The sequence below is a fragment of the Cydia pomonella genome, chromosome 9, assembly GCF_033807575.1.
Source record: "Cydia pomonella isolate Wapato2018A chromosome 9, ilCydPomo1, whole genome shotgun sequence".
In the NCBI taxonomy this organism is placed as follows: domain Eukaryota; kingdom Metazoa; phylum Arthropoda; class Insecta; order Lepidoptera; family Tortricidae; genus Cydia; species Cydia pomonella.
In genome coordinates this window covers 14616171-14641988 of record NC_084711.1, presented here as the reverse complement: position 1 = coordinate 14641988, position 25818 = coordinate 14616171, and the positions used below count along the sequence as shown (strand labels likewise).

At 35.4% G+C, this 25818-nt stretch overlaps 1 protein-coding gene across 3 annotated transcripts in view; it reads left to right on the top strand.

The window, feature by feature from the left end:
* LOC133521464 (plasma membrane ascorbate-dependent reductase CYBRD1) overlaps positions 1 to 25818 on the top strand; it is a 119963-nt gene that overhangs the window by 35142 nt on the left and 59003 nt on the right. Inside the window, exon 1 of one of the 3 annotated variants that reach the window (XM_061856438.1) lies at positions 4260 to 4514. The exons of the other annotated variants lie outside the window; for them this stretch is intronic. Coding sequence (XP_061712422.1) covers positions 4492 to 4514 — 23 coding nt within the window. The 5' untranslated portion in view covers positions 4260 to 4491. Of the gene's footprint in view, positions 1 to 4259; positions 4515 to 25818 lie in introns of those variants that run through there. 3 annotated transcript variants of the gene reach the window in all.

Sequence of the window (25818 nt, the reverse complement as noted above, 5' to 3'; positions counted from 1 at the left end):
TAATTTTTATGGGAGAGTCATTTTTTTTCCACGATTTCGTGGTTGGTCCCATAGTAAAAGTTATTCAGTATGTTTAAAAAAACTGTAAATTTCAAACGGCTGTAATTTTTCTTTTAAGCCAGATGGCTATGACTTTCTTACCGCGATAAGAAGTCTATATTCCAATATAAATAAATCTAATTTTACGCTGTGCGACGTTACATCGGTAAATAGAATAGATCACTGAAAATTGGTATTTTCCAAATAGCAAGAAAATATGCAACATCCTATATGCTTGATTTCGAAACACTTAAAATTACCTCGCAGTTTCGTGCATTTCATAATAAATAACTAATTTTGTATGTTGTTTCTTGAACAGAGGGCTCAACGCGGCAGACCCTTAGGAACAAGTGACCCTAGGGCCCGTCAGAATGATTGCTAACAGAATTTGCGAAAACGAAGCATACCTGTCATATTTATCGTAAAAACTGGGAGTTCGTTCCACTTTAGCTGCTTGTGTACGCAGCTAAAGTGGAACGAACTACGACGTCGACTAAAAACCTTAGTTTGTTCTCAATCGCATCCGTTTTTTATCATTTGTAGTTTACATTTTTTTTCGGTACACCCCTTATATTCACATCGTAAAATATTGCAGGTTATATAAAACACGCTGTATATGCAAAATGAACAAACATAGTAAATAAGATATTGATCAATAACAATAACGCGGAAAGTTCTATGAAACTTATTACCACATGATTTGGTGATTGATTATTATTCCGTAGATAACGTTTTATTAATTATTCTTCTCAGAATATTCAGAGTTGAACAAAGAAAGATTATGTAAAAGCTTTTCTACGGTCATAATTTATATATCAATAATAATATCTATGCATATCTTTACGTCTGTACACACTATACAAAGTTCGTGAACTCCTCTCTGTGAACGAACTCTTGCATATTTGATGAGGTTTTCATCGCGCGTTGTAGGGTTCCCTATTGTAGGAATCGTAAAATTACTAGTGATTTAGATACCGTTTTAAAGAAATATGGCCCGATGCGAAATTTAAGTAACACTGACACGATCCTTAACATAAATATGTATAGACCTATTATTTGACGTATCTTAAAGTTCGAACCGGATCGATAGACTGTTTACCATAAACCATTAATATTGTCTTGGGTTTCCGCGACAGTTACTCATGAAAAACTAATACTCTTTAATTTAAACGGATTAGAGCCAGTCCAAGATAACTCTGCAGCGATTTTGATTCCACGGAGCTGCCACTGCCTGCCACTGATAATTTCATAAAAGTTTGTTGTTTAAAATAACACTTGCACAATCTGAATAAAAATCGCTGCGTCTTGGTCTGACTCTAAATATATCGAGTACAGTACATCGTAAAACACATATGACGTGATTATAATCAATTAATAGACTTTTTTTGGATATTCAACTTGTTAGCATTCAAGATAATGGTGTACGTATGTGTCAATGTAAACTATATTAAAATATAGATATATAAATTTACCCTCCCGGCAATGTCAAAAATTGTACTGTAGGTTGTAGGAAAACTTGACAGTTATTTCCTTCTGGGATCACAGCTGAGATTCTATTTCCTTTTCCTCTTAAACAGAGTAATCTGCATTCTACATCCCCTTGCTTACGTCTAGTTTGAAATTCACGAGGTACAGTCAAAGAATTTAATTTCCTACCCATTTCGTACCTTGTCACAGTGACAATAGTATGAGGTCTCTAGCGAGTTTCATGTTGTTTGTCACTGTGACAAGGTACGAAATGGGTAGGAAATTAAATTCCTTGACCGTACTTACCTCAATTTGAATTTGGATTTAGGCATTTGAATTTCCAAGATGTATTACTTACTAGATCATACCGGGACAGTGTATTTTAAATATCGGCTTTATTTTGTTTGCGTTCAGGTGGAAAACTATAAATACCGTATGGCAATCACAAACAATAAATAATTTACCAGTACGCAGGAAAATCGCAGCCATATCAATTTGTGCATACCTTTTGGATCCACCTGACAGATTTTCTCAGCTTTGTCCAATTTCTTTCAATACCCAATACCCATGTGACAGAGATGAGGGTCCGAAATATATAATTCATAATGTACGTTCCACAGTAAATAATACATATAAGGTGAGATGGGGTAAGAATAGCATAGTTTATTTTGCTAGAGGCAAGACGAACATTATGACGATTACGTAAAGTGTTGTTTTTGACCCGGTGTTCGTCTTGCCCCATCTCACCTTACGTATGTATAATACATTCAGTAGAAGCCCGTCAAATAGTTTTGCAATTACATTACTCAAGCGGTTTCCTTGATTAGACTCTAAACGCTCAATAATAATAAATCTAGCAATAACGATTCCCGAGGAGGCCTAGTCAAAATCGTATATCGACAAACGCCAAATGAAAAGAATGTATCGGGATGATAGATGCTACGAAAAGTCACGTGACTATTTCCATACAATATTAAAGTTTCAAGTGGCGTTTTCTATCACCGATTGTCATTATGGTCGGGTCCTCTGAAGATATAAACGCTTGGTCTGATGTTCCCGAAATCATTAAGTATTGGGACCGTGCGAAGTGCATGGTGGGGGTAAGCAAAGCGATCCCAGCACATAAGGTGGTAAAAATTTGAACTAACTGCGGATAGCGTCTTAAACATTTCGTACAATTATATGGCTCCTGATTACTCCTGAAATATTCATTTAAATTGTATGGTGTAAGGGACCATTGTAATCTGTATGAAATGCTTAATATAACTAACGTATTTATTTTGATAATTGTTAATAATGTATCCATGCAAATAGCTTTGCAAATGCCACATATTACGTGATCTTTTTCTAGAAGTTAAGAATGGATATAGTAAGTTATCCTTAAAAGATAGACATTTAACATCGCGGACTTTTTTGTAGACCTATGAATGAGAAACAACCCCACCATACATTGTGTTGTTATAGCTCAAATGGATTAGGCAGCGTTTTCGATTAAAGCTCCTAGCCAGCGTGATTTTTTCCGAAAACATCGTTATATTTCAAACAATTTACACAAAACCTTAACAAGTTATAATACTTAAGCCTTCCTCAAGAATCACTCTATTGATAGATGAAAGTCGTATGAAAATCCGTTCAGTAGTTTTTAGTTTTGGAGTAGTTTTATAAGAATTATAAGATGTAGTGAATTGACGTTTTCCCCTAGACTTGCGGACACTAGGTTGCGTGACAGTCGTGCACGCTCCCAATTAAGTCCCGGATAGACGTGCGAGTAAGTTCGCGAACTTACAGCTCGACGACCTTTTTCGCTCGAGTGTGAGCCTAAGTACGCGTACTTTACAAGCGAAAAAAGTCGTCGAGCCATAAGTTCGCGAACTTACTCGCCCGTCTATCAGCCACTTTAGAGGTATCGACAATTTCCCGCAGCGGTACAGCGAGAATCAATTTTAATTAAAAATTTTAATTCCAACAAATTTATAATGATCTATGCCACATGCCACCTATAAGATTATAAGGTGTTAGAAGAGTATTAACTGTTATTTCCACGCTATTAATACAAATTGATAATTTCTATACTTAATAATAACCTTTAAAAACCCCATCCTTTATCTCATACATGAATGAATGGAGTTTTTGTCAAACTGCTTATACATTCATTCAATATAAAAAATAATAATTTGAATATTAACACACTGTAAGTATTTACCTAGTTATTTGTGGTCCATCGCCCCTTATGATTACCGGAACAGAGAAGTCTGCTAAGTAAGTTAAGTAGGTAACAGTTTAATAACAGCTGTGTTAACTTAGTGAGAAAAAATATCTACAATTTCATAATACGTAGTAATTATTTATCTATTATCACTGTTGAAAAATCAACTAATGAGTTTAATAATTTACTTATTTTATTACTGTTTAAGTAACATTTTTTTAACACGATTGTGTTACAGTGCTTCCATCTGTACTTTTCATTCCGAACTAACGAATGGTCATGACAGGTTTACACACAAAGTACTATTCATAGCGAGGACGCGGGTGAAATACTGCAGTTAGTGGTCGCTAGGTGGCGTAACATGTACTATACTAAGCAAGGCTGCGCTGACTCACAAAATACGTTTAAATTAAATCAAACAAATACCAACGTTATCAAAAGAATGGCAAATTAACAATACTAGCGTAAAGAAGTTACCATTCAAAACTATTGAAAACGAGTTATTTGTAAAATGCATGTTATCTCTTTCTGTCAATTGAAGACGATAACGTGTGGTCTCAGTCTCACATAAACGACTGGTTATGGTATCGAAGTAGGGCGCCTGCGTCGTTCGGATCGAGTCGAGATCTCGGAGAGAGGCGACACGGACCCCGCGAACATGCTCATGTGACAGCTTGCCGCCGAAACTTTTTAAATTCGAATTTAAAAATCGAACGACGGTGAATTGGTGATCAGTGATTTTTCGGCCAGTGTTAATTTTTGTGTGTGCTACGGAAAAAATGGCGAGAGGAAAGAGTCAACCGTATGTTATATTTTTCATTTTTATTTTTAGTTTTTTTGTTTATCCTTTTGGTCATAGGTACCGGTTATCACCTAGACTCTTCGGTGAGTTAAGTAGTAATTCAAGTAAAGTAGCTTGTAAATTTCTATAGGACTAAGCCGGGGTTAAGCGTAGTACATATATGTTATAATTAAGATAAGTGCGTCCGTTGAGTTTAACTACCATTCTGTCCCTTTAATTAACCGCGTCGTGTTGTTTAGTTAGCTTAATTGCTCTAAATAAGATGCTAAGCAAATAAATACATATTTAACGATTATATTAAATGTTAAAAATTATTATTAAGATTAGATTAACATTATTGAAAGTACTGAAAGTTATTGAACTGTGAAATGGCACATTAAAAAATTTTTTAACAAAAAAGTAAACACATAAATAAATATAATAAAAAAATACCCCTGTGTTAAAGTATTGACATCATAAAAAAAAACTTCAAAATCTTACAATTTAATAATTTATTACGTCCGTTTCTCGGGGCATACATAGTCATAGTACAGTCAGCCTCAAAAGTAATAACTATGCGCCCAAAGTGTTGATTCTCTGATACCTTAACAAAAATGATATATCTCTTATAGAACAATTAAACTGTTGCAAATACTATTATTATAGGAATCTGTCGAGATAATTATATCCCTACTTTTTATTATAACGTATTTGTGAGTGACAGATACCTACTTTTGGTGCCTTGTTTCTTACGATACTTTTGATGCTGACTGTACCTACCTACTAAAATGTAATCAAGTCCATGGTAAATGGGGTTCATGTCCACAAAACACATAAAATTATGGACAAACGGTCCGTAAAACGGAGAGTACATGATTACGCACCTTACTTTATGTAAACGAGGCGGCGGTAAAACGTGTGTTATCTGTGATAATTACACGTTTTACAAACATGCATGTGGTGTGGACAGGTACTAGCCGTGACATTGTATAAAAATGATGTGTGGTCGATAATGGATGGGACAGGATGGTCACATACGTCGTACATTTCCGAGGTGGGTAGGTTGTTGTAAAAAAATATTTTTCTCTTTCAAATTCAAAGTACCTAATATGTTTCTTTCATACACATTAAATTTTATCATACTTAAGATCGTTACTAATAATTACATTCATTCCCTGCAGTTTGCTACTTAGTCTAGTTGCATAATAAAAAGTATGTCGAGTTGAGTTGCGCTAATTATCATATGAAAATAATCTTTTCCGTATTTTATTCGAAATATTAACGCATAGATACCTACTACTTAGGTGCGCGCTGGTGTTTTGCTCTAATTATAAGTAGTTACTCGTACTTTAAACAGTGAGATACAATCCGTTTAAATGTAACTACCGCACTTATTATTCTTACGCAAGTCCCTAAATCGCCCACTCACTCCCACAACTGTCGTCTTAGTTGCACATGTACCCATCACATGACCGCTTCTTGCACTGTAAACACGTAGGTACACTCAACACACACATAACACTACAAATCATCACATACACTACTCTTAACTTTTTCCCGGCCTCAGTATTGCATCTTAAATTAATGAAGAGAAGATATGTTTTATTTTTTATGCTAGAAAACTTCCCTAGCATTAGTGTGAAGCAGTTCGAACCCGCATTCAGCCTTCGTACTATTATATTAATCCAATAATTCTCGTGTGGGTCGCCCGCGCCAGGCTCAGGAAATGGGATGAATTGAGTCTCTTTATTATATCTATGCGCGGGCACATACTGTAGACCCATAGCAGGACGAATATAGACGAGCGTTTGTCTCAGAAAACTAGTGTAAAAGAGACCTCGAGATCAGTACGAACTATGTGCAATCGCGGATCACATTTATATTAATTATCCCAAAGCCAGTACTATCATAGTTAACGAGTACGTGAGCTAGAATGCAACAATACGATAATTTATTGAATCGAGGGCCTTTTCAGCCTCTAAAACTGTTAATTCAGATATTATGTATTCAGATATTGTGTATTATGTGTTTGGGTTATCTATTTCAGTTATTTCGGAATCATACTCTATGCAGCGTGACGTCATTTTTGCGTCAACGGCATGAAAGTTACGGGCCCAGGAGGCCTACCGCGAAAATCGAAGTTCGTCAATTGCGGGCATTTTTCTCAGTCACTCTAATTACGTCTTAGTGAGAGTAAAAGAGAAAGATCCCCGCAATTTGCGAATTTCGATTTTCCCGGTAGGCCCCCTGGTTATTTAGTTAATTGACATTAACAACTACTAAGAATTGACAAGTCTGTATTTAATTACAGTTTATATCTGGTTCTTTATGTTCGGTCAATTGAAAAATGTAAAATCTCTTAAAATGATTTATTTTTTCTTATCGGATGTCTCACTTTCTTGTTCATGCTTCAGAACAAGATGTCGTGATCCGATTTTGTACCCGGCGTAGTGATCATTATTTTATATGATGTGCACATACAATCCTGCCTGTGTTATGTCCTACTGCTGGGTACTAACCACCTTTCATATACGCATGACATGTGTATTTACTGTGGTATGAACTTACTGTGGTATGAACTTGTCGCCTGCGGCATTTCCGGACCGATACGACCTTTAAATCTTCAAGAAAAGAGCGTACTCCCATGTTAAAGGCCGGTAACGCACTTACCTACAACCTCTGGCGTTGGGATATCTAAATTGTGTTTGAAGAAAAAAATCAAGCAAGAATGGGGTAGTTATATTCTGAATACTTAAGTTTCATTTTTAACCATTTGAAGCAGGGATCGGAACCGATTTTTTGGAAAAACTTTGAAATAAACATATATTTCGGTTTATTCTATACTCCAAATATAGGACTCGGTTGTGTTTTTAGATAACGACTTCGTATTATTAGATTGCCCAATTAGAACGGAAATAATTAACAAAGAACGAAAAAATACCGTTTTAGTTGCCATACAAAAAATACCGGTTTCCGATCCCTGATTTGAAGTAAGAAAAGTGCTGATATCAATTTTTAAAATCACCTAACAGGGCTTTCAAACTTTTGGTTTAGGTGTACTGTAGGTACCTATCGGCGGTACATAGCTTTCACCAGAAAAAAGCTTTTTTTAAATGTGGTTTTCTCTCAGATCGGGCAAAGGTCATAAAGGACAAGCCAATGACCTCTGACCCGCGGTATTAAATTATGTTCTAGCTTCTGCCCGAGGCTCGTACGTGAGTTAAACCACAGGGGCGGATAATTACTTTAAGACTTTCATTTAATTCCAACTGATATTAGAGTTCTGACTTAAGTACCTAGTAATTCCATTTTCTAATAAAAACCCTGCTAGCTAATGTAAAGTAACTCTGTCAGTTACCTTTTCACGCTTAAGAGGATACGGGAGCTGAGATTTACATATTTTAGGTGAATATATCCGTCTCGCTAACAGAAGCGGCTCCTAAAATAAGTGCGATAAGGACAGTACTAAAACCCTGGGTAAAAATCTCAAAAAACGATTTTTCGTACTCGACTGTTTCTTCCACCAAAACTTAAACAAATGTAACGAAATGTTGAGATCTAAATGGTACGAGTAATGAAATTATCTGTGTCGGACTGTTTTCCTTTTTAGGCTAATTGATATCAGTTACCTTTTCACGCTTAAAAGGAAACAGAAGCTGAGATTTAAATATTTTAGATGAATATATCCGTCTCGCTAACGGAAGTGGCTCCTAAAATAAGTGCGAGAAGGACAATATTAAAAAACCTGCATAAAAATCTCACAAAACGATGTTTTGTACTCGACTGTTTCTTCCACCAAAACTTAAACAAATGTAACGAAATTTTGAGATCTAAATGATAATGAAATTATCTGTGTCGGACTGTTTTCCTTTTAAGGTTAATTGATGTCAGTTTTGAATACCATGCTTCTCTTTGGGGCCTAGTAAATTAGGCCGTTTTTGCAGTGCACTAGCAAAAAAGCAAAATAGTCCGACACAGATATTAATAATCTGTGTTGAAAAAATCATTGTTCTAGCTTCAAAAACCACGGAGGAAACAGTCGAGTACGTTTATATGGAGAAATGACCACTCCTGTTGCCTCTTAACCTGCTCAACCGATGTAGATGGAACGTGGTATGGGGAAAAGTTGAGTCCCAGGGAAGGACATCGGATTAATCTGATAGGCAGTTTTTATCACGGAAATTTTCATTGTGCGCAGACGTAGCTAGTCTCGGGCAGAAGCTAAAAGTTATAAATAATTATTACCTATTTCTATTAGTTCATAATTACCTTTTCTAATAGAAGACTTACAACTCCAATAAGGGTGATGGTAACACCTCAGTTATAGTCCCGCCTGTAGTTCATTGTATCAGGGGGCCTATCCAAAATGACAATCATTGATAGAAACGAAACTTAAATAATATATGGAAATTGTGACGCTAATTTTCGTACCTTCATCATCAGTATAATCATGCACGGTACGATAGTCATCTTGGCTAGGCCTCCCGATGGTTTGGTTTCACTTTCGTAGCATTAAAAGCAGTATCATGAACACATACGAGTAGCTCTTGTTTATGATTATGATCATGACTTCCGTTACACAGCCAGAAATTATCCGACCGGTCGACCGTCGGACCGACGACCGGTCTGGCCTAGTGGTTAGTGACCCTGCCTATGAAGCCGATGGTCCTGGGTTTGGATCCCGGTTAGGGCATTTATTTGTGTGACGAACACAGATATTTTTTCTGAGTCATGGATGTTTTCTATGTATTTAAATTTGTACGCCCATAGGCAAAACACAGAGTTTATATTTGTATTAAGACCCTCTATATTATATATATCTTTATCAGAGTACCCACAGCACAAGGTTTTTTGGCTTACCGTGGGACTTAGCCAATCTGTGTAAGAATGTCACTATAATATTTATTTATTTATCAATTCGTAACGTCCCGAATTATCTTAGCTTAGATAGTTGTTACTGATATTTTCGGCTCAATCAAACCATGACTATCGTTCAAAACATGACTACCTACTAGTAAAACACTTATAGTACCTAACGATAACGGTCTGCTCGCCCTAGGGCTGCTCTAGAGCAGTTAGCAAATCAGTACTATTTCAAGCAGTAGAACCAGAGAGCCCTATGTGCCATAGAAATTGGAACATAGAACGACATTACAGTGTCGAAGTATCGGCACGTACCACAACTGGCACAGAGGAGAAAGGTCGTAAACGTCGTAGATGCAGGAAGATAAAGAGTCGTTTTAGGTAGGGTAACAGGAGTACCGGAGATAGCGTCACGTCCCCCCTTGCGGCTTCCTCTATAAATCAGTGTAAGTGTGCTGCCCGCGGATGCCGGCCCAGCTTCTTTGCAAAGTCGGTGTTGCAAACAAAACACTTACAGCGAATTTTTATTTAAATTTTGTATTCAATATGGAACTTCTGATAATGATATGAATTATTACGTCGTTTCGAAAAATAAATAAGTAATGAATGATACAGGAAAAAGATAAAATATTAGAGCGTTCTGCGGCCTTTCTATACCTATATAAGATTAAACAATATTTCGGACTTAGAGAATCACGTTTTGGATAAAACTTTTCAGACGCTATATAAAAACCACCATGCACCTATAAAGCTCTGTTACATATATCCATTTTGGTAAAAAGAAAAGTCCGAAATCCAAGTTCTGATACTAATTAACTTGCGATCGCGTGTAGGTTAGATATGTCTATTTGATTTTTTTTTTAGTAAACAACGGTTATTACGAAATGTTAATTAGTATCGTTGTTTTTAAAACTTTTTAAAGATAATAAATTAATTTACTAAACACTAAATAATTTACAATACTCAATTGGTAAACAGATAAATAAAAAATCGGATCCGCTAGGCTTGTAACTTGGTCTGTCAGCGCCATCAGGGTGCCAACACGTTTCTCGAAGCTGCCATGCCCCGTTGTGGAAAGTCGCACAAAAACTAAAGTCAATCGTGTCCGTCTCGTCCGCAGCCCTCCTTACCTTTAAAGGCTTGTGAAATGTAATCAATAAATGTATAAGTAGATTGCACTTGACTGAGTCACAAATTAATACATATTTATTTGCGAATATGGCTATAGAGAGGACAAGGTTTGAGAGAGAACAAAATGCTCGTGTAGCGCCATTTTCTCAGATCATAGAATATCTTTAGCCGTTTTACAGCAAATGAAAAAACGTAAAAGTAGAAAAAAATGCCTTAAAACACATATCTATTAATCATATAATGCTAATTCCCTGTGTTCTCTCCTAACAGATTCAATGACACGTGAGAACAAACCGTCTGTTTTGTAGTGTCTAAGAAATAAATACGCCGACATGACATAGTAATTAAATATTTTTTTTTTACCAGAAAAACAAATAACTTAGGTAATGGTAGATCAAACTTTATCGAAATATAAGCAGTTCCTCAGTTATAATACTTAATTCCTCTTGTATTTTTAATACTAAAATTATATATCATTTTACAAGTTATAAAATAAGGCATAGAAAAAAGTATGAGGAAATGAGGAAGGTAGTTATATGTAGGTAAGAAGATTATTTCTGGCCTGATGGAGTACGAGCCTAACTCATATCCATTACAAACTTTGTTATTGGGCGTGAACGAAGTTGCTCTGAATTACTTTTAGTATGTTGTTGTTACCAAATCTTGGCGAGACAAATATCGTGTTTGTATAGGTTAAAATGTCCCAAACGATTAATGGGTATTTTCCCTTAAAAATGGTAACATTTACTTTTTTGAAAAACCATCAAAAATTGGGTTATTTATACTTAGAATCACGAGGACTATCGATTGAAAGAGGAAAAAAGTGTCCCAAAAAATGACAGTTTTGTGACGCATTTTTACATACATTTTGTATGGACCGTCACAAAACTGAAACCCAAAATTTGTATGAAAAACTGGGGATACTTTTTTTTTCGTTTCAATCAATAGTCCTCGCGATTATGAATCGAACTAACCCAAAAGTTGTTAGTTTTTCGAAAAAAAAGTATATGGTAACACTTTTTCTGAAAACTCCCTAATAAGAGCATACGATTCCAGTGCAAACATTAATTGTCTCACAATAGCATCTATTGTGAGACAATTAAAGTTATGCACAAACGTTCCGACCCACAAGTAATTTGTCATTTAAGTAGTTATATTAAGTCAAAAACAATAGTCAATATAGTCATTTATTTTATTGACGGTTGGAACGTATGTCTACGTCCATTTTGTCTCGAAGTTCTATTACTGCTAAAATTACTAGTGTTTTTAACCGGGAACCCTATAATTTTTATATGAGACTAGCGACCCACCCGGCTTCGCACGGTTAGAACCTTAACAAATTATACACTTAAACCAAGAATCACTCTATTGATAGGTGAAAACGCATTGTAGTTTTTTAGTTTATCGCAAACATGCAGATGCAGACGGTCGCGGCGTGGGACTTGGTGTTATAAGGTGTTAGTGATCATCAACTAACTTACCTTTTCCTAACTTTTCAAAAGAGTCAAATATATAATACATCTTCACACACTTCTCGCCTGTGTGTAACGCCCCCATAATGGGTATAACGCACAAAATATTACTTCAATAAAAATGAATGTCGTAAAAAATGTAAAAATACCCGTTAAAGCATAAAAACAGCCAGTAATTTTAAAGTAGACAATTTATAACCTCTACGGCTATCACCAGTTTGACACTGATATATTCGCTAGCGTGTGCGTAACTTACTTTTAATGCGTCTCGCTCGTACTTGCATATTAGTGCGACCGAGATGTTAGAAAGTTACGCAGATGTTAGCGAATATGTCAATTTGAAACTGCTAAGGCAGTCGTAGTAAGCCTACCTATCGCTTTTTGTAATGACCGTAACAAGGAATTCCTTTATTTTACCGAGTAATCTCGTTTGCATAAGATTACACTGAAAGACTGAAAGACCATGAGAAAGTTAGATAGTGTTATTGTTTCTGATTTCAAAATGTTCATTTAATTTTGACTATAATTTATTTATGTATTTATACCTTTATTACAGGCAACTAGTGGCCCATAGATAAATACCTTGACACTAGCATACACTTAAAATATATTTTAAAATTAAATACTACAAATGACATTATTCATTTTCATTATTGTTAATTATCTTGTATATTTTTTTGTCTTGCATTTCCAATATTTCGTTTTTTTATTTATCTACCTTTTACACTCGTACATATTTACATATAAATATAATATCTTCTGGATAAGAGATATTTTGAAGAATACACGTTTGTAGAACTACAGCATTTGTCCCACTTAATGGGATGATATAAATGACATCTTACTACAGACAAACTTTACGATATGGGTACCTAATAATACGGTAAGGCAACAACGCTTAAATAGTCTAACACCATTACATACAAAAATTATCGCATGTGATTTTTAAAATCCCATTCTACTTCGGATATTTACGATAGCCATAATGATCACTAGGGAATGAATGCACACGTGGGTGTTCCCTACACTCCCTAGTCCTACAGGACCATTATGCCTATCAGGGAGTGACAAATCGTCACGTACATCCATAGCCGATAACATCACGAAACGACGGTCATTGCACCCATAAAGGGGTGCCTGTGAAGCTTTTTACTAAATTAAGATCGATGCAATCCCTGCAAATTCACCTGCTGGAATGTTGCTATAGGTAATCTGATGCGTATTTTAACCGCACCTTAATAAAGGCAATTTAAGCTACGTTTGTTTATCTGGTATGCACAGAGCTTTATCAATTTCATCTTTATTTGTATATCGATTATCGAAATTACCAAAACTGTTAAACTTAATTGTATTTAACTAATATTTCCTAAATTTCGAATATTTACCAAACAGTTACATATACTGTCTCTTAAAATGAATAGCAAATAGACTTCTCCCCTAGTTGCGAACATGAAGACGGGCACCTGTCATCGCATTCAGACTTTGAGGTTAATCCAATACATCCTGTGCACCTACTTGCTCGACATTTCTTATCCTGTTATGTTATTGCTGATCAAGACTATTAGCGAATAACTAACGTTTACGCTATGAGCGTGTGATTTTTGCTTCGACTCTAAATATGTAAAGATACTGATACTGAATTTCAAGAATAAAGGCAAAGCTACATGTGATGACAGTTGGTTACGTATTATTATCTCTTTGCAAGTCAAGGGACTGGTAATATGATGATTAGATTAGATTAGATTTATTTATTACACAACATACGATTGCATTACAAATTACATTCATGTCAATTTATATGAATCTATATTGTGATTGTCAAAAATAAATTTTTATAATCACAAAAAATAACATCATAATCCAGATAGCAACAATTAATAAATGGAAATGTTCACCTGAAAAGGATCGTCAAGTCAGAATTTATTGAAAAACAATAATAAAATAAAAATGAAATAGAATCAAGAAACAAAAACAATGTCAAATATGCAAAAATAAGTTATATAGTTATGTCAAAAAATTCACTAATTGAATATAATGGGTTCTCCAGCAAAAAGTTTCTCAATCGACGCTTGAAAATCGAATCGGATGTTTCCGTCCTTATTTCTGCAGGTAATCGCTCATAATAGGTCGGACCGATGACACGCGGGTTCTTTGCTGCAAGTGCCATGCGACGTGGAACTGTTCGTAATCGACCAGTAGATCTAATGTTTATGCCAGATACCACAACGCGTTTAAACAAAGATAAGTTATTTCTGACATACATAATAATTTCGAATAAATACAATGAGTAGTGCGTCATTATTTTGTGCGTCACGAAAAGGTCCCTGCATGAATGCCTTGGCTTCACACCCGCTAGCGTTCGTATTGCCTGTTTTTGCATAATGAGCACTCGATTGGCATCCGTAGAGTTTCCCCAAATGAGTACACCATACGTCATTAGCGAGTGGAAGTGAGCATAGTAAACCGATTTTAATGAAATGTACGAAATAAGGGGTTTCAACTTCCGTAACGCAAACACTGCACTACTCAATCTACTGCACAGTTGGTCGACATGGCACTTCCAGTTAAGATTCGAATCCAACACAAAGCCAAGGAACTTCGTTTCATTACACAATGGCATAGAGCAGTTTACTATACATGGGGGCACCGTAGTTGTCCGTCCAGAGAACATCATTACATTAGACTTGCTGACGTTAAGGAGTAATCCATTTGCAGTAAACCACCGTTTTAACTGCCTACATGCCTCGTTGATGTTCTCACCAAGCTGCTCGTACGTTTGCGCGCTGATTATGACCGTAGTGTCATCTGCGTACAGTACTGACAGCCCGGTGGTGATGGCTGAATGAATTGAACAATTGCATTCTTTCAATTAAGACGTTCAATTGAAGTATTTTATTCACCTATAACTTTACTTGTTGTTGTAATCTTATATTTTGTTAATTAATATTTCAGAATGCGTGGTATTTCATAGAATTCATAAAATTTTCAGCATTTTCCTTTTAGTATTCCAGAAACATCCGTTTTAGATATATAGATGTATTTCCCCTCAAGCAGGGGGTTAGATTGATTACTCAGTACCCACCACTTAATTTAAGCGCATCGCCATATACAAACCAGCGAAATAGTGGTTGGTAAACTGGTAATATTCAAAAGTAAACGATAATCAAAATGTTATCACGCGTTTCGGTCTGAATGTCTGTCGAGTTTGCGCTACACAAAGTGTTAATAACCGGTCTACCGTAACTGTAATTGATCAACTAATTACGTAAACTGGTTAATTAAAATTACCACTTGGTTATACAAAACCAGCCAGACGCTGCCTTCAAAGCGATGCAAATTATTGTCATATTGAAACAGTTAGATAAAAAGTACAAGCCATCAAGGCGCGGTTTGATCCGGTTCTTTTTGTAGCAATACAATAACAGCTGGAGAGGGACAAAAGAGTCTCGTCTCAAGTGGAAATAAAACCGGAGAGCGGATATTTCTCGCGATATTCCATATTCAAATCTGCCGGTGCGTTGACAATGGTGCAGAAATGCGAGGAAAGCTTCTCATTTCCATCGCAACGGACCTGTTAGCTAAGAGTAAAACGGAATATCTGCAGAATCTTCATTCGGGAATTTCGCATTTTTCCGCGGGGCAGCAGAAACTCGAGAGCGGAAGCAAATGGTTCTGATTCCTAGACTAGGTTGGACGTTGCTTGAAAGTTCCGTCCAAGGCAGATCCAATTGAGTCGGGTCGGGATATTCCGGGTGGACGGGAGCATAGAAATTGCATAGGAGCGAGTATCTACTATGACTGAATTTAAAATTGCGGGCTATTTGCATTCTTTTATATAGCAACAATTTATCGGTTTTCAATATTACCAACGGATATACCTTAATTGAAATGGTCTGAATAGCTTTAAAAGATGAAACATTTTTCTTGATATCAGAATTATTAAACAAGAAGTAGAAAGTATTTGCAATTTATATACCATCCTAGTGTAAGTAGTTCTAGCTGAATATTTCTCACAGTTTGCGAGCAGCAATCGGTGGGTAAAGCTTTGTTAACCTATATTTTTATTTGTTTCATACATAGGCCACTCAGTTAATCTAAATAGGTATTTAAAATGTTTTATTCATATTCATATATCTATCTATATATTGCGTCCATGTTTATTTTTACATAGGATGGTATTAAGAAATTATGAGCTATTAAGGTTGCTAATTATACATATCTCCAAACTTAATTTCTTCAAATTCGTTTACCCAGCAAACAATTACTTACATACAATCTGTACCTAAATTTATACCTATACTTCACAATTTTGCTCGTTACGAGTTTCCACTAATTGACGAAGTGTAAGAGGTTCATTAGTGAGGCTACTACAAATCGGACCGTTATTTCTGGGAGCTCGCATGACGTTACTCTATTGGATTACAATTTAAACTTTAATAACATTAAGTAAAGTCGCATTTGCAATAGCATGAATGGGATAGACTAATAGTGTGCTGAAGTTATCGGTCGAAACATATTGCATTTCATGATGGCTACATTCGACGTAAATGTGGATACCGTAGACTAAATTTGTGTATCAGATGAGGCAGTTAATTTGCTCAAGTTTACGACTTATTTATTGCTAATGACGATCGTTTCTGTATTTTATGTCGAATAAAGTAAAATGGTTGTTTTTAATTAGACACAGACTTACGCCTACGGTGGCCTACGCATATAAAATCAATCAGAATGTAACTTGATGATTATCTTTGCTTACTATCTATGCTTTATTTTAAACCTACTATAACGTAATGCAGAGAGGTCTCAAGAAAATAAAATAAAGTTATTTCTTATTTCCTTTATTATAAACCATGGTATGGACTCTGATATAAGCAAGTATATTCTTAAAAATAGTTCTTAAAACAAATGCAATAGGGTGATAACAATTTTGCCATTAAAGGTACTTATCTTCCAGGAACTCTGCAACAGAATAGTAAGCTTTCTGAATTAATAGCGTTTTTTGGCGAAACTTTCAAATTTTTTTTCTCATCCAAACAGTAGGTAATTCTGCACCACAATGCATAAACTAACCTGTGTTATACTTATACCAGCTATTTCAGAATAATTGGTATTACAAAAATGGCATAGGGTCGCGCTCAGCTTTCCTGGTTTGAAACTTCACAAATTATTTTGCATGTTGACCTAAATCGATCACTTGACACAGCGCGGCGCCATCGCCAGGGCAAACACTTTCATTGTCACCTTTCTCTCACATTTGCCGATGCGGTTGTCTCGCGGCGTCGTCAATTTTCTTTCTATGGCGTTAATCTTTTTCGCGGTTTATCTTGTTTCTTTAACTAGCACTGGCAACTTTTACATCGCATAAGCAAGGTCGTAGCCATTAAATACTTGAGTGTAATTTAAATCTAAATGGTCAAAAGGCTTTGAAACATGTAAGTCATGTTACTTCAAGTGTTCAACATTCGTAACCAAATTAGTTCTAGTATCCTTCTTTATATGTAGGTATTTGACACATTGACATGTGTAGTTTAGTTAGCAGCAATCTTATGATGTCTTAAATTCTGACAGATGCTTGTGCAATGAAATGAAAATATTTATTTCAGACACCAGTTATCCATATTTTTGTCTACAAGACTATATTAGTAGGTAATAAAGAATAATAAAACATATAATACTCATTGGATCGAACATGCATTGACATCCAGTCTACAGATAATATACAGAGACAAATATGCATGAGATATATACGTATATTATATGTAACATTGCTGCAAACTAAACTTATATTTATTTGCTACTTTGCTATAGAATAAATTATATCAATATGATTCGTAATTACCTGCAAATTCTGCAAACACTAACCACAAAAAACTGTTCTCATATTATAAACACCTAAGTCCTTGTAATTAAGTATTCGCCTTGTAATTAGTAAGTTATTATATTTGACCTTGTCTTCTGCGTATTATACAATATTAGTGACAGGAAATGTTGAACCTATTCTGATTTGCGGATTCGCGAAACCTATCAGATTACATATCTACTCGTACCGTAAGGGCCGGTACAGACGGCCTGCAACCCGAATGCAACTTGTATGGAAACTGCACACCGACGTTGCAGTTGGCATTATGCAGTTGGTTATCTGTAGATAATTTGTATCTTTACAGGATTCAGCCTCCTTATTTTTATAGGTAGGTAAAATAAATATGTATATAGGTACTTACCTAATTTCAAACCAGGAACTACCACTAGATCTTGCAAAATATGGGGTGAACACACCTCTTACCTATTTTATTTATTTACTTAAAATACTTAACCTAACTTAACGGCCTTAGGGTCGCCACAGGCGGACTGCAACCCGGCTGCAATTTGTATAGAAACTGTGCAGTCGACGTGCAGTTGGCGTGCAGTTAGCGTGTGATTCCCGTATAAATTGCCTCAGCGTTGCAGTCGGTCTGTACCCGCCTTATACACACTCGAGTAACACATCTTTCTTGCTCGCCGCATGTCATAATTTCAAGCATGTCTTTGATTCACTTGCGGATGTTACCATCCGCTTCCTGAAATCACCATAAACGCGACCATAAATTTCTATTAACTGCTATAATAGAGGCAAATAACACCAACATAATTAGTTTCAATGAGGTGCTCGCAGTACAAAGGAAATATTTCATTAAAGGCTCTAGAATGTCGGCGGTAAAATATTCAATAAAATAATTAAACCGCCTTATGAATAATTAATGAATTCGACATCGCTGAGTATTGCGATCTGAATACGACAATTTCCTTTTAAGTTGCTTGTAATGGTTTCCTATGTATGCAAACAAAGAAAAAGATATCATAAAAAGATAAGTAAATACTTTCTACCGATTTATTTAGGTTTATTTTTCCAAAATGTTAAATACGTTAAATATGAAATTGATTTGTTAAAAGACGGTAGTTTTCATTCAAATTTTTGTAGTAGATTTCATACCTTAAGTTTTATTGTTTGATCGGCGTTAACTTAAACTGTGGGATGAACTTTGCAATGACCTGTTTTTACATTGTTTAGTGTTATAGCCTCGTGCCGCCCAATGTACATTAGGATGTACACTCTGTTTTGATGGAATGTCAACTTTCACTAAAAACAAACAAAGTAGCATTTCATTAGTCTCATAAAATAGTCGGACAACTGAAAATTAACCTAATTATAAATACAACAGGATTCAAACTTCCTTAGCTATAATTTTGAATGGTGGGCGGCACGAGGATAGTAGATTTGCTAACTCGCACTTAATACTAATCAGTGTGTAAATCCTAGCCCTAGGCCTAAAAACGAGTAAAATTAACAGATAAGTACCTTAACATAATTTAGGCAGGATCTCCATATTCCCCATACTCAACTCAAAGAGAACGTAGTTTCATAAAAAAGGCTGTTCAAAAACATTATTCCAGCATTTCCAGCAATATAAGGCTGTTTCAATTTTCCGCAACTACAGTTCCCTGATGCTTGAAGGCGCATTCAGATTACAAAAATATCTTCGAGTTGATACTCTCAGTGCATCCACCGCACTTATAATCTGTGCTGTATCCATGGGACACGGCACAGATTCTACAAAACATTTCCTTGGCTTAAACGATCAGGCAGCTTTCCCAATTCACCAATATGGACCTACTACCTTAATTACTAATACTTATCTTTCTTAGGTACTCTTTTCTTTTTTCGTTCAATTTTTTTTTTTAACTATTTGTTTCGCCCCTATACCTATAATATATATTCACTGAGACTAAAATAAGTCAATATCATATTTTAAAAACATGAACTCTGCTCCTGCCGTGTTGTGGCCGGCCGCCAATTTGTGTTTCGAAGCGCAACAGCCCGACTTCGGGAGCCGGTGGTCAATCGATGCATATTAAATACGGTGTTGTGAACCTTGTGCAGAAAGTTTCGATTAAATTTATACGATATGCGTAAATTGTTATCATATTGGAACAGGGAAATTTACTTGCCGTATTTTAAATGGAAATAACCTGTACTCTTTACATTTCTGTGCTAGTAGTATGCCGATTAAAATTGCATACATAATGTAAAAGTATTACTAGGAATAAAAGTTAATTAAATTAAGGATCGAAAGTGACGTTTTTTCAAACCAAAACGATACTTTTGACACTGGAATATCCAATCCATATAGTATCTAGTTAGACGTAATATTTGACGTATTTTAAAGTTCGATTCGGGCCGTTAGTTTTGACTGCTGAAAGGAGAGTTCTTGAAAGTTAGACCGCGAATGTGACCCCAAAAAATGTGATGATATATCAGAAGCAGAGTAAAATATATTGAGCCCCATAATTAAGGCGCGACTATGGGAGAGTTGTGTATGTATTTTATGAATTTGTCATCTGTACAGTGTGATTTTATTACGTCTGACCCAGACGATACTCTGACGGCGGAATATGTAAGTAAGTAATACTTCGAATAACTTTTACTATGGACCCAACCTCGACAACGTAAAAAAAATCTGCTGTCTCATTTTCAGCGAATCATTTCTAAGGAACAGCATTTTCTTTCGCGATTTCGGAGTTGGCGCCAAAGTAAAAGTTGTTCAGTATGACCCACATATTCGCCCCTTAGAGTATGGTCAGACTCAGACATAACAAAGTCAACCTGTATAACAATCTTTTCTGCTATTATCAAGGTAAGCTTAGAAAACTTACTATGCTTAAATATACAGTTTTGTATTGTTAAACCATTACCGCATATGACCCAATTTCACGTGTTAGGTTAAATCGAAGTAATCAAACCACAGTTTTTCACTCAACTAACTATATTTGAAACACTTGTTTACACCTCGGAATCCAAGCACCGAATGCCGCTCGGACTTGTTATCGGTTACCAGTTCAAAACTCGATCAACCCACTTTGTTTCAATAAAAGAGCACGAATAGGAACTGGCAACCAATCCCAAGTCAATAACATTACTTTATTTTCATTAGCAGTATTAACTATTGTACAATATATAAATGAATATTGAATAGGTATGAGTATGTAGTATTTCTAAATTAGTATAACAATATTTATAATTAATTAGGTACTTTCATTATTTAATATGTTTATAAAGTATATATTTAAACCTTGGACAACATTTTAGTTCCATATTTTCACACTAGGGGAACCCACTCGAGTTTCATTTAGTCAAAATATGACTATTAATAAACATAAGCTTACAGATTCGTCCATCCTGACAAATCATGTCACGACCTCGTGTAAGTTGATTTAGAAAACATGACCATCTCTTAATTAATTAACGGATTGTCTCATTTATCTGATTAATTATACAATATCTCATGAACTATTATTAAGTTTCAATAGTGAATCCTCTCTTTCCCATGTATTTGCATTACATACAATTTAAGTAACCCTGTGTATTAATTTATTCTCCAATTCATTATACTACTATAAAAATCCTTTATTTTTATAATATCTTACTAGCCAAAAATTTTAAGACTTCCAAAAATTATTTATTAATAACATAATAAATATATACCTTGATAACATATACCATCAATTACTCCAATATCTCATCACATAATATTTAACCACACCTTCCAAAAATAACCTTTAATCATTCCTTTGAAAAACAATTAACATCCTTCCATCATTTCTCTGAAATAAAAAAAAGATTAACATCCTTCCATTATCTCTCTGAAAAAAAAAAAAAGTTAACATCCTTCCATTATCTCTCTGAAAAAAAAAAGATTAACATCCTTCCATTATCTCTCTGAAAAAAAAAAGATTAACATCCTTCCAATAACCATTTTAAATTATATTTAATCATCCTTCTATCCGTGACACTATTTTCGTGGCTTTTATCTCATTTTACAGCTGTTTATTATTAGTATTTTTTTTTCTCTTGGATCATGATTCCTAAATTCCGCCTACCTCTAATATATCATCCGTTATATCTATGGCTGTGTTAGTACTGTTACTAACATCATCCTCTTCCATTTCTTCTGAGCTCGTGTCATCTTCTGACCTTTTGAAATGTAACCACGGGTGTATCTTTTCTACTGGATATACACCCCTGTAGATAGCCTTCCCTTTACGCCTCGTAATCTGAGTATCTTCTACTGAATATCTGTCGTTACACATTACCCCAACAATTTTGTACGGACCTAAACATTTTGATATTAGCTTCTTACTCTTTCCCGGGGCGAAAACATTCAGAGTCAGTGTGACCGATCAACGAGCATTTATTGCATTTTTTTATAGGCTTAGGACACTTTGACAAGGGGTGCCCATCTTCTCTGCAATTATAGCAACGTATATTAGTACGAGTATTATCCTTACTTGTACTTCCTGCAGTAGTATTAGGCTTGATCTCCCGAGTCTTTTTACTTGAATGATTAAAGTATCTAACGGGCCCTGTTTTTGCATTACGTAAATATGCCAAAAGCTTATCCGTATCTGTGAACTGTGCTGCCAGGCTGACGCAACTAGGAACAAAATAAGTTTTGTATGGAACTTGTTTCGCAAATCTTTGCCAACGAAGAAAAATAAAACGTCAGTGCTATTTATTCTGTCAAGTTTACATCAAGTCAACTGTCAGCCTAATTGTTTTGTTTGTTATGAAGGCTTCAATGTTTTGTTCTGGTATTTCGTGCATTTTCTTTATTATTTAGTGAAAATATCGATAATAGTGAACCGTGATCGGAGTAAAGAACGACTTTGTTACAATGCCACCGAGAAAACGGTTTACTAAGTGTGAAATATGTGGCAAGCGAGCCACTCGAGAAAATCACGAAAAAAAAGGGATTTTATGGCGAAATTTCCCTTGGATAAAGACCGGTACGTATTGCTTTAGATACTTTTTACCTTATTTTGGTGCAGCAGGCTTTAAACACATCGAAAATTTGATATTTTATGTTTTTTTTTGTTGTGAACTAGGGATGTATGTTTATTTATATATCAGTGTAAGTAATTAAATAAAATATGTGAAATTTTCTGGGAACTTCATGCAATATGACACAAAATTAATTCGTCGAAGATTTTCAGTGGAAAATTATCTATCATCTATGCATTAATGGTCATTATTTAACATTTTTTTTTTTTTTTTTAATCTAGTAATTATTTAATATATTAATCAGAAATGTAAGTAAATTAATCTCTCTTTTTGTTAATCAATAAAAAATATTATACGACATTAGTACACAAATTGACTTAATCCCATAGGAAGCTCAATAAGTCATGTGTTGTGGGTACTTAGACAACGATATATACATATAAATACATAGAAAACACACATGACTCAGGAACAAATACGCATGGTCATCACATAAATAAATGCCCGTACCAGGATTTGAACCTGGGACCATCGACTTCATAGGCAGGGTTACTGCCCAGTAGGCCAGACCGGTTCTCATGATAAACAGACATATAAATACATAAAAAGTTAGAGCATTGATAAAGGGTTGTTGATAATTGGATGCCAAAAAAACATGATTTATAGAAGCATATTAGCGCTAAATAATAGTTAACACTTGGAATATAAACTGTACATAACCAAGGCTGTATGTTTTCAGATGCAGGCAGTGGGTCAAATTTGTTGGGAACAAAGACCTGATACATCTTCCCATAGAAAAGTTACATTTATTGAAACATGTATCTGCAGATCATTTTGAAAATAGTGCTTTTAATATAAAAAAATAGTGAAGGATTTTATAATTACATTCTGAGTGTAACGAGGTATTCTAAAATAGAATCCTAGCGTAGTGAGGGATTCAAGTGTTAACGCCTAAGGGTGGTATTATTTTTGCTACCACGTGATAAATTTACATACTGCTTTTTACATCACCTATGAGGAAATTATTATGGTACAAATAAAAAATAAATAAATTAAATTAATTTATTTAATGTTAATTAAATTAAATAATTTAACCTAAGAAGTATGCAAAAAGAGGAAAAAAAGTGATCCCTCCTAGTAGGGAAGAAAAGTGCAACTTTGATCCTTCCTAGTGGTGAAGAACAACAAGGTGTTCTAAAAAAATCGGGTCCACTTTAAGCTCGACCACGTATTAGTCCACTCATAGAACTATCCACTATATAAGATACAACTTAAATGTGGACTCGATCCTAACTTGATTTAGAGTACAAAATTTGTAGACAAGAGTCTATATTTCAACCCTTCCCATTTTATCGATATCGATAAGAAACGCAAGCGTGTAGCGTACTACACTATTTAAATTGCTTATGTTGGTACTATGGTTCTTTGACAGTTCTTTGTCGTACATTTTGGTAATGATTTGCGAAACAAACTGATTCCACTCGCTAGTATGGAAGTCCCGTCTCTTAAAACGTAGTGATTATATGCTCTTTGTGTGCTGCCTCTGCTCCAAGACGCACTATACCATATAAGATACATTCAACCGCCCTTTTCCCTACTATGTCACAACGATTTAATAAGGCAACTTTTTCGTAGTAATATTCTTCGAGCGACTCTCCAAACTTAGCCTGCTTAGCCAACATGTCTGTTAACATTTGTCCATAATTTTCTTCTGAAGGAAAGGCAGATTTAAGTTTGGCTTGCCACTCGGACCATGAATATAACAAAGTTGGTAGACCCTCGTACCATTTTTTTGCGACGCCCACCAACTTTGGTAAGGCATAATGTATTATTTGACGTTCTGACCATTCATACAACTGGGCACATTCATTAACCTTTGTTAACCAGTTTCTAATAGTTTGGTTTTTTTAATGAAGGATCAAATTCTGGCACTACGTTAACGTTTGAAAAGTTTCCTTATTACCCCTACGAGAGGATCCAAGATTGTCTAACAGCTTTGTAAATTGAGACAAAAACTCACGTGATGTGTCCTCGGTAGTTGAAGATTGCTGTTGTCGAGGGGACACCCTAAATCCGCTTCGTCGTCGCGATGGTTCTCTGGATCGGTCATGGCATCGTAGTGGTTCCCTGGATCTACTGCGAAGCCGTGGTTCCCGTTGATCGGCGTTGTTTCCGCTTCCTCGTTCATTAGCAAAGGCACGGCTCCGACTTCGATTACGACTCCGGCGTAAATGGGAGCGTGACCTCGTTGATGGTGAACGTTGGCGCCGTACCCTCCGTGGTGAAGGACTCCGCAGCACTCGTCTTCGTGGAGTCCGTTGTATGCTACGCCCGCGACCACCGTCGAGACTTGAGTTTTCATCGGCTGCTTCAGCTTGGGCCTCAGCCGGTAGTGCCTGATCGTCGTCATTCATTTGTAACTGTAACCAAAATACGCGAGGACATGATATGTTCATAACAATCTATATTTTACTTTATTTTACATTTTACTTTACATTTTATTTTACTTTACATTTGACTACTTTACATTTGACTCTACCTCTGACTCTACTTTACATCAGACTCTACTTTACATCTGACTCTACTTTACATCTGACTCTACTTTACATCACTCTACTTTACATCAGACTCTACTTTACATCTGACTCTACTTTACATCTGACTCTACTTTACATCTGACTCTACTTTACATCTGACTCTACTTTAAATCTGACTCTACTTTACATCTGACTCTACTTTACATCTGACTCTACTTTACATCTGACTCTACTTTACATCTGACCCTACTTTACATTTGACCCTACTTTACATTTGAACCTACTTTACATTTGACTACTTTGCTTTGCTTTACTGAAAACACTTCTTATGTTAACATTATCAATAATTAGAGAAAACAAAATGAAGCGCTAAACTCATGTTACAATAACATAATAATAATAGTAAAGTAAATTAAGTAATCTGGTCTGAATTATATCTTAAAATATACACTAATACGAGGCACAAGTCTATATTGACTTTCAAATAATCAGTCATCACTCATCAC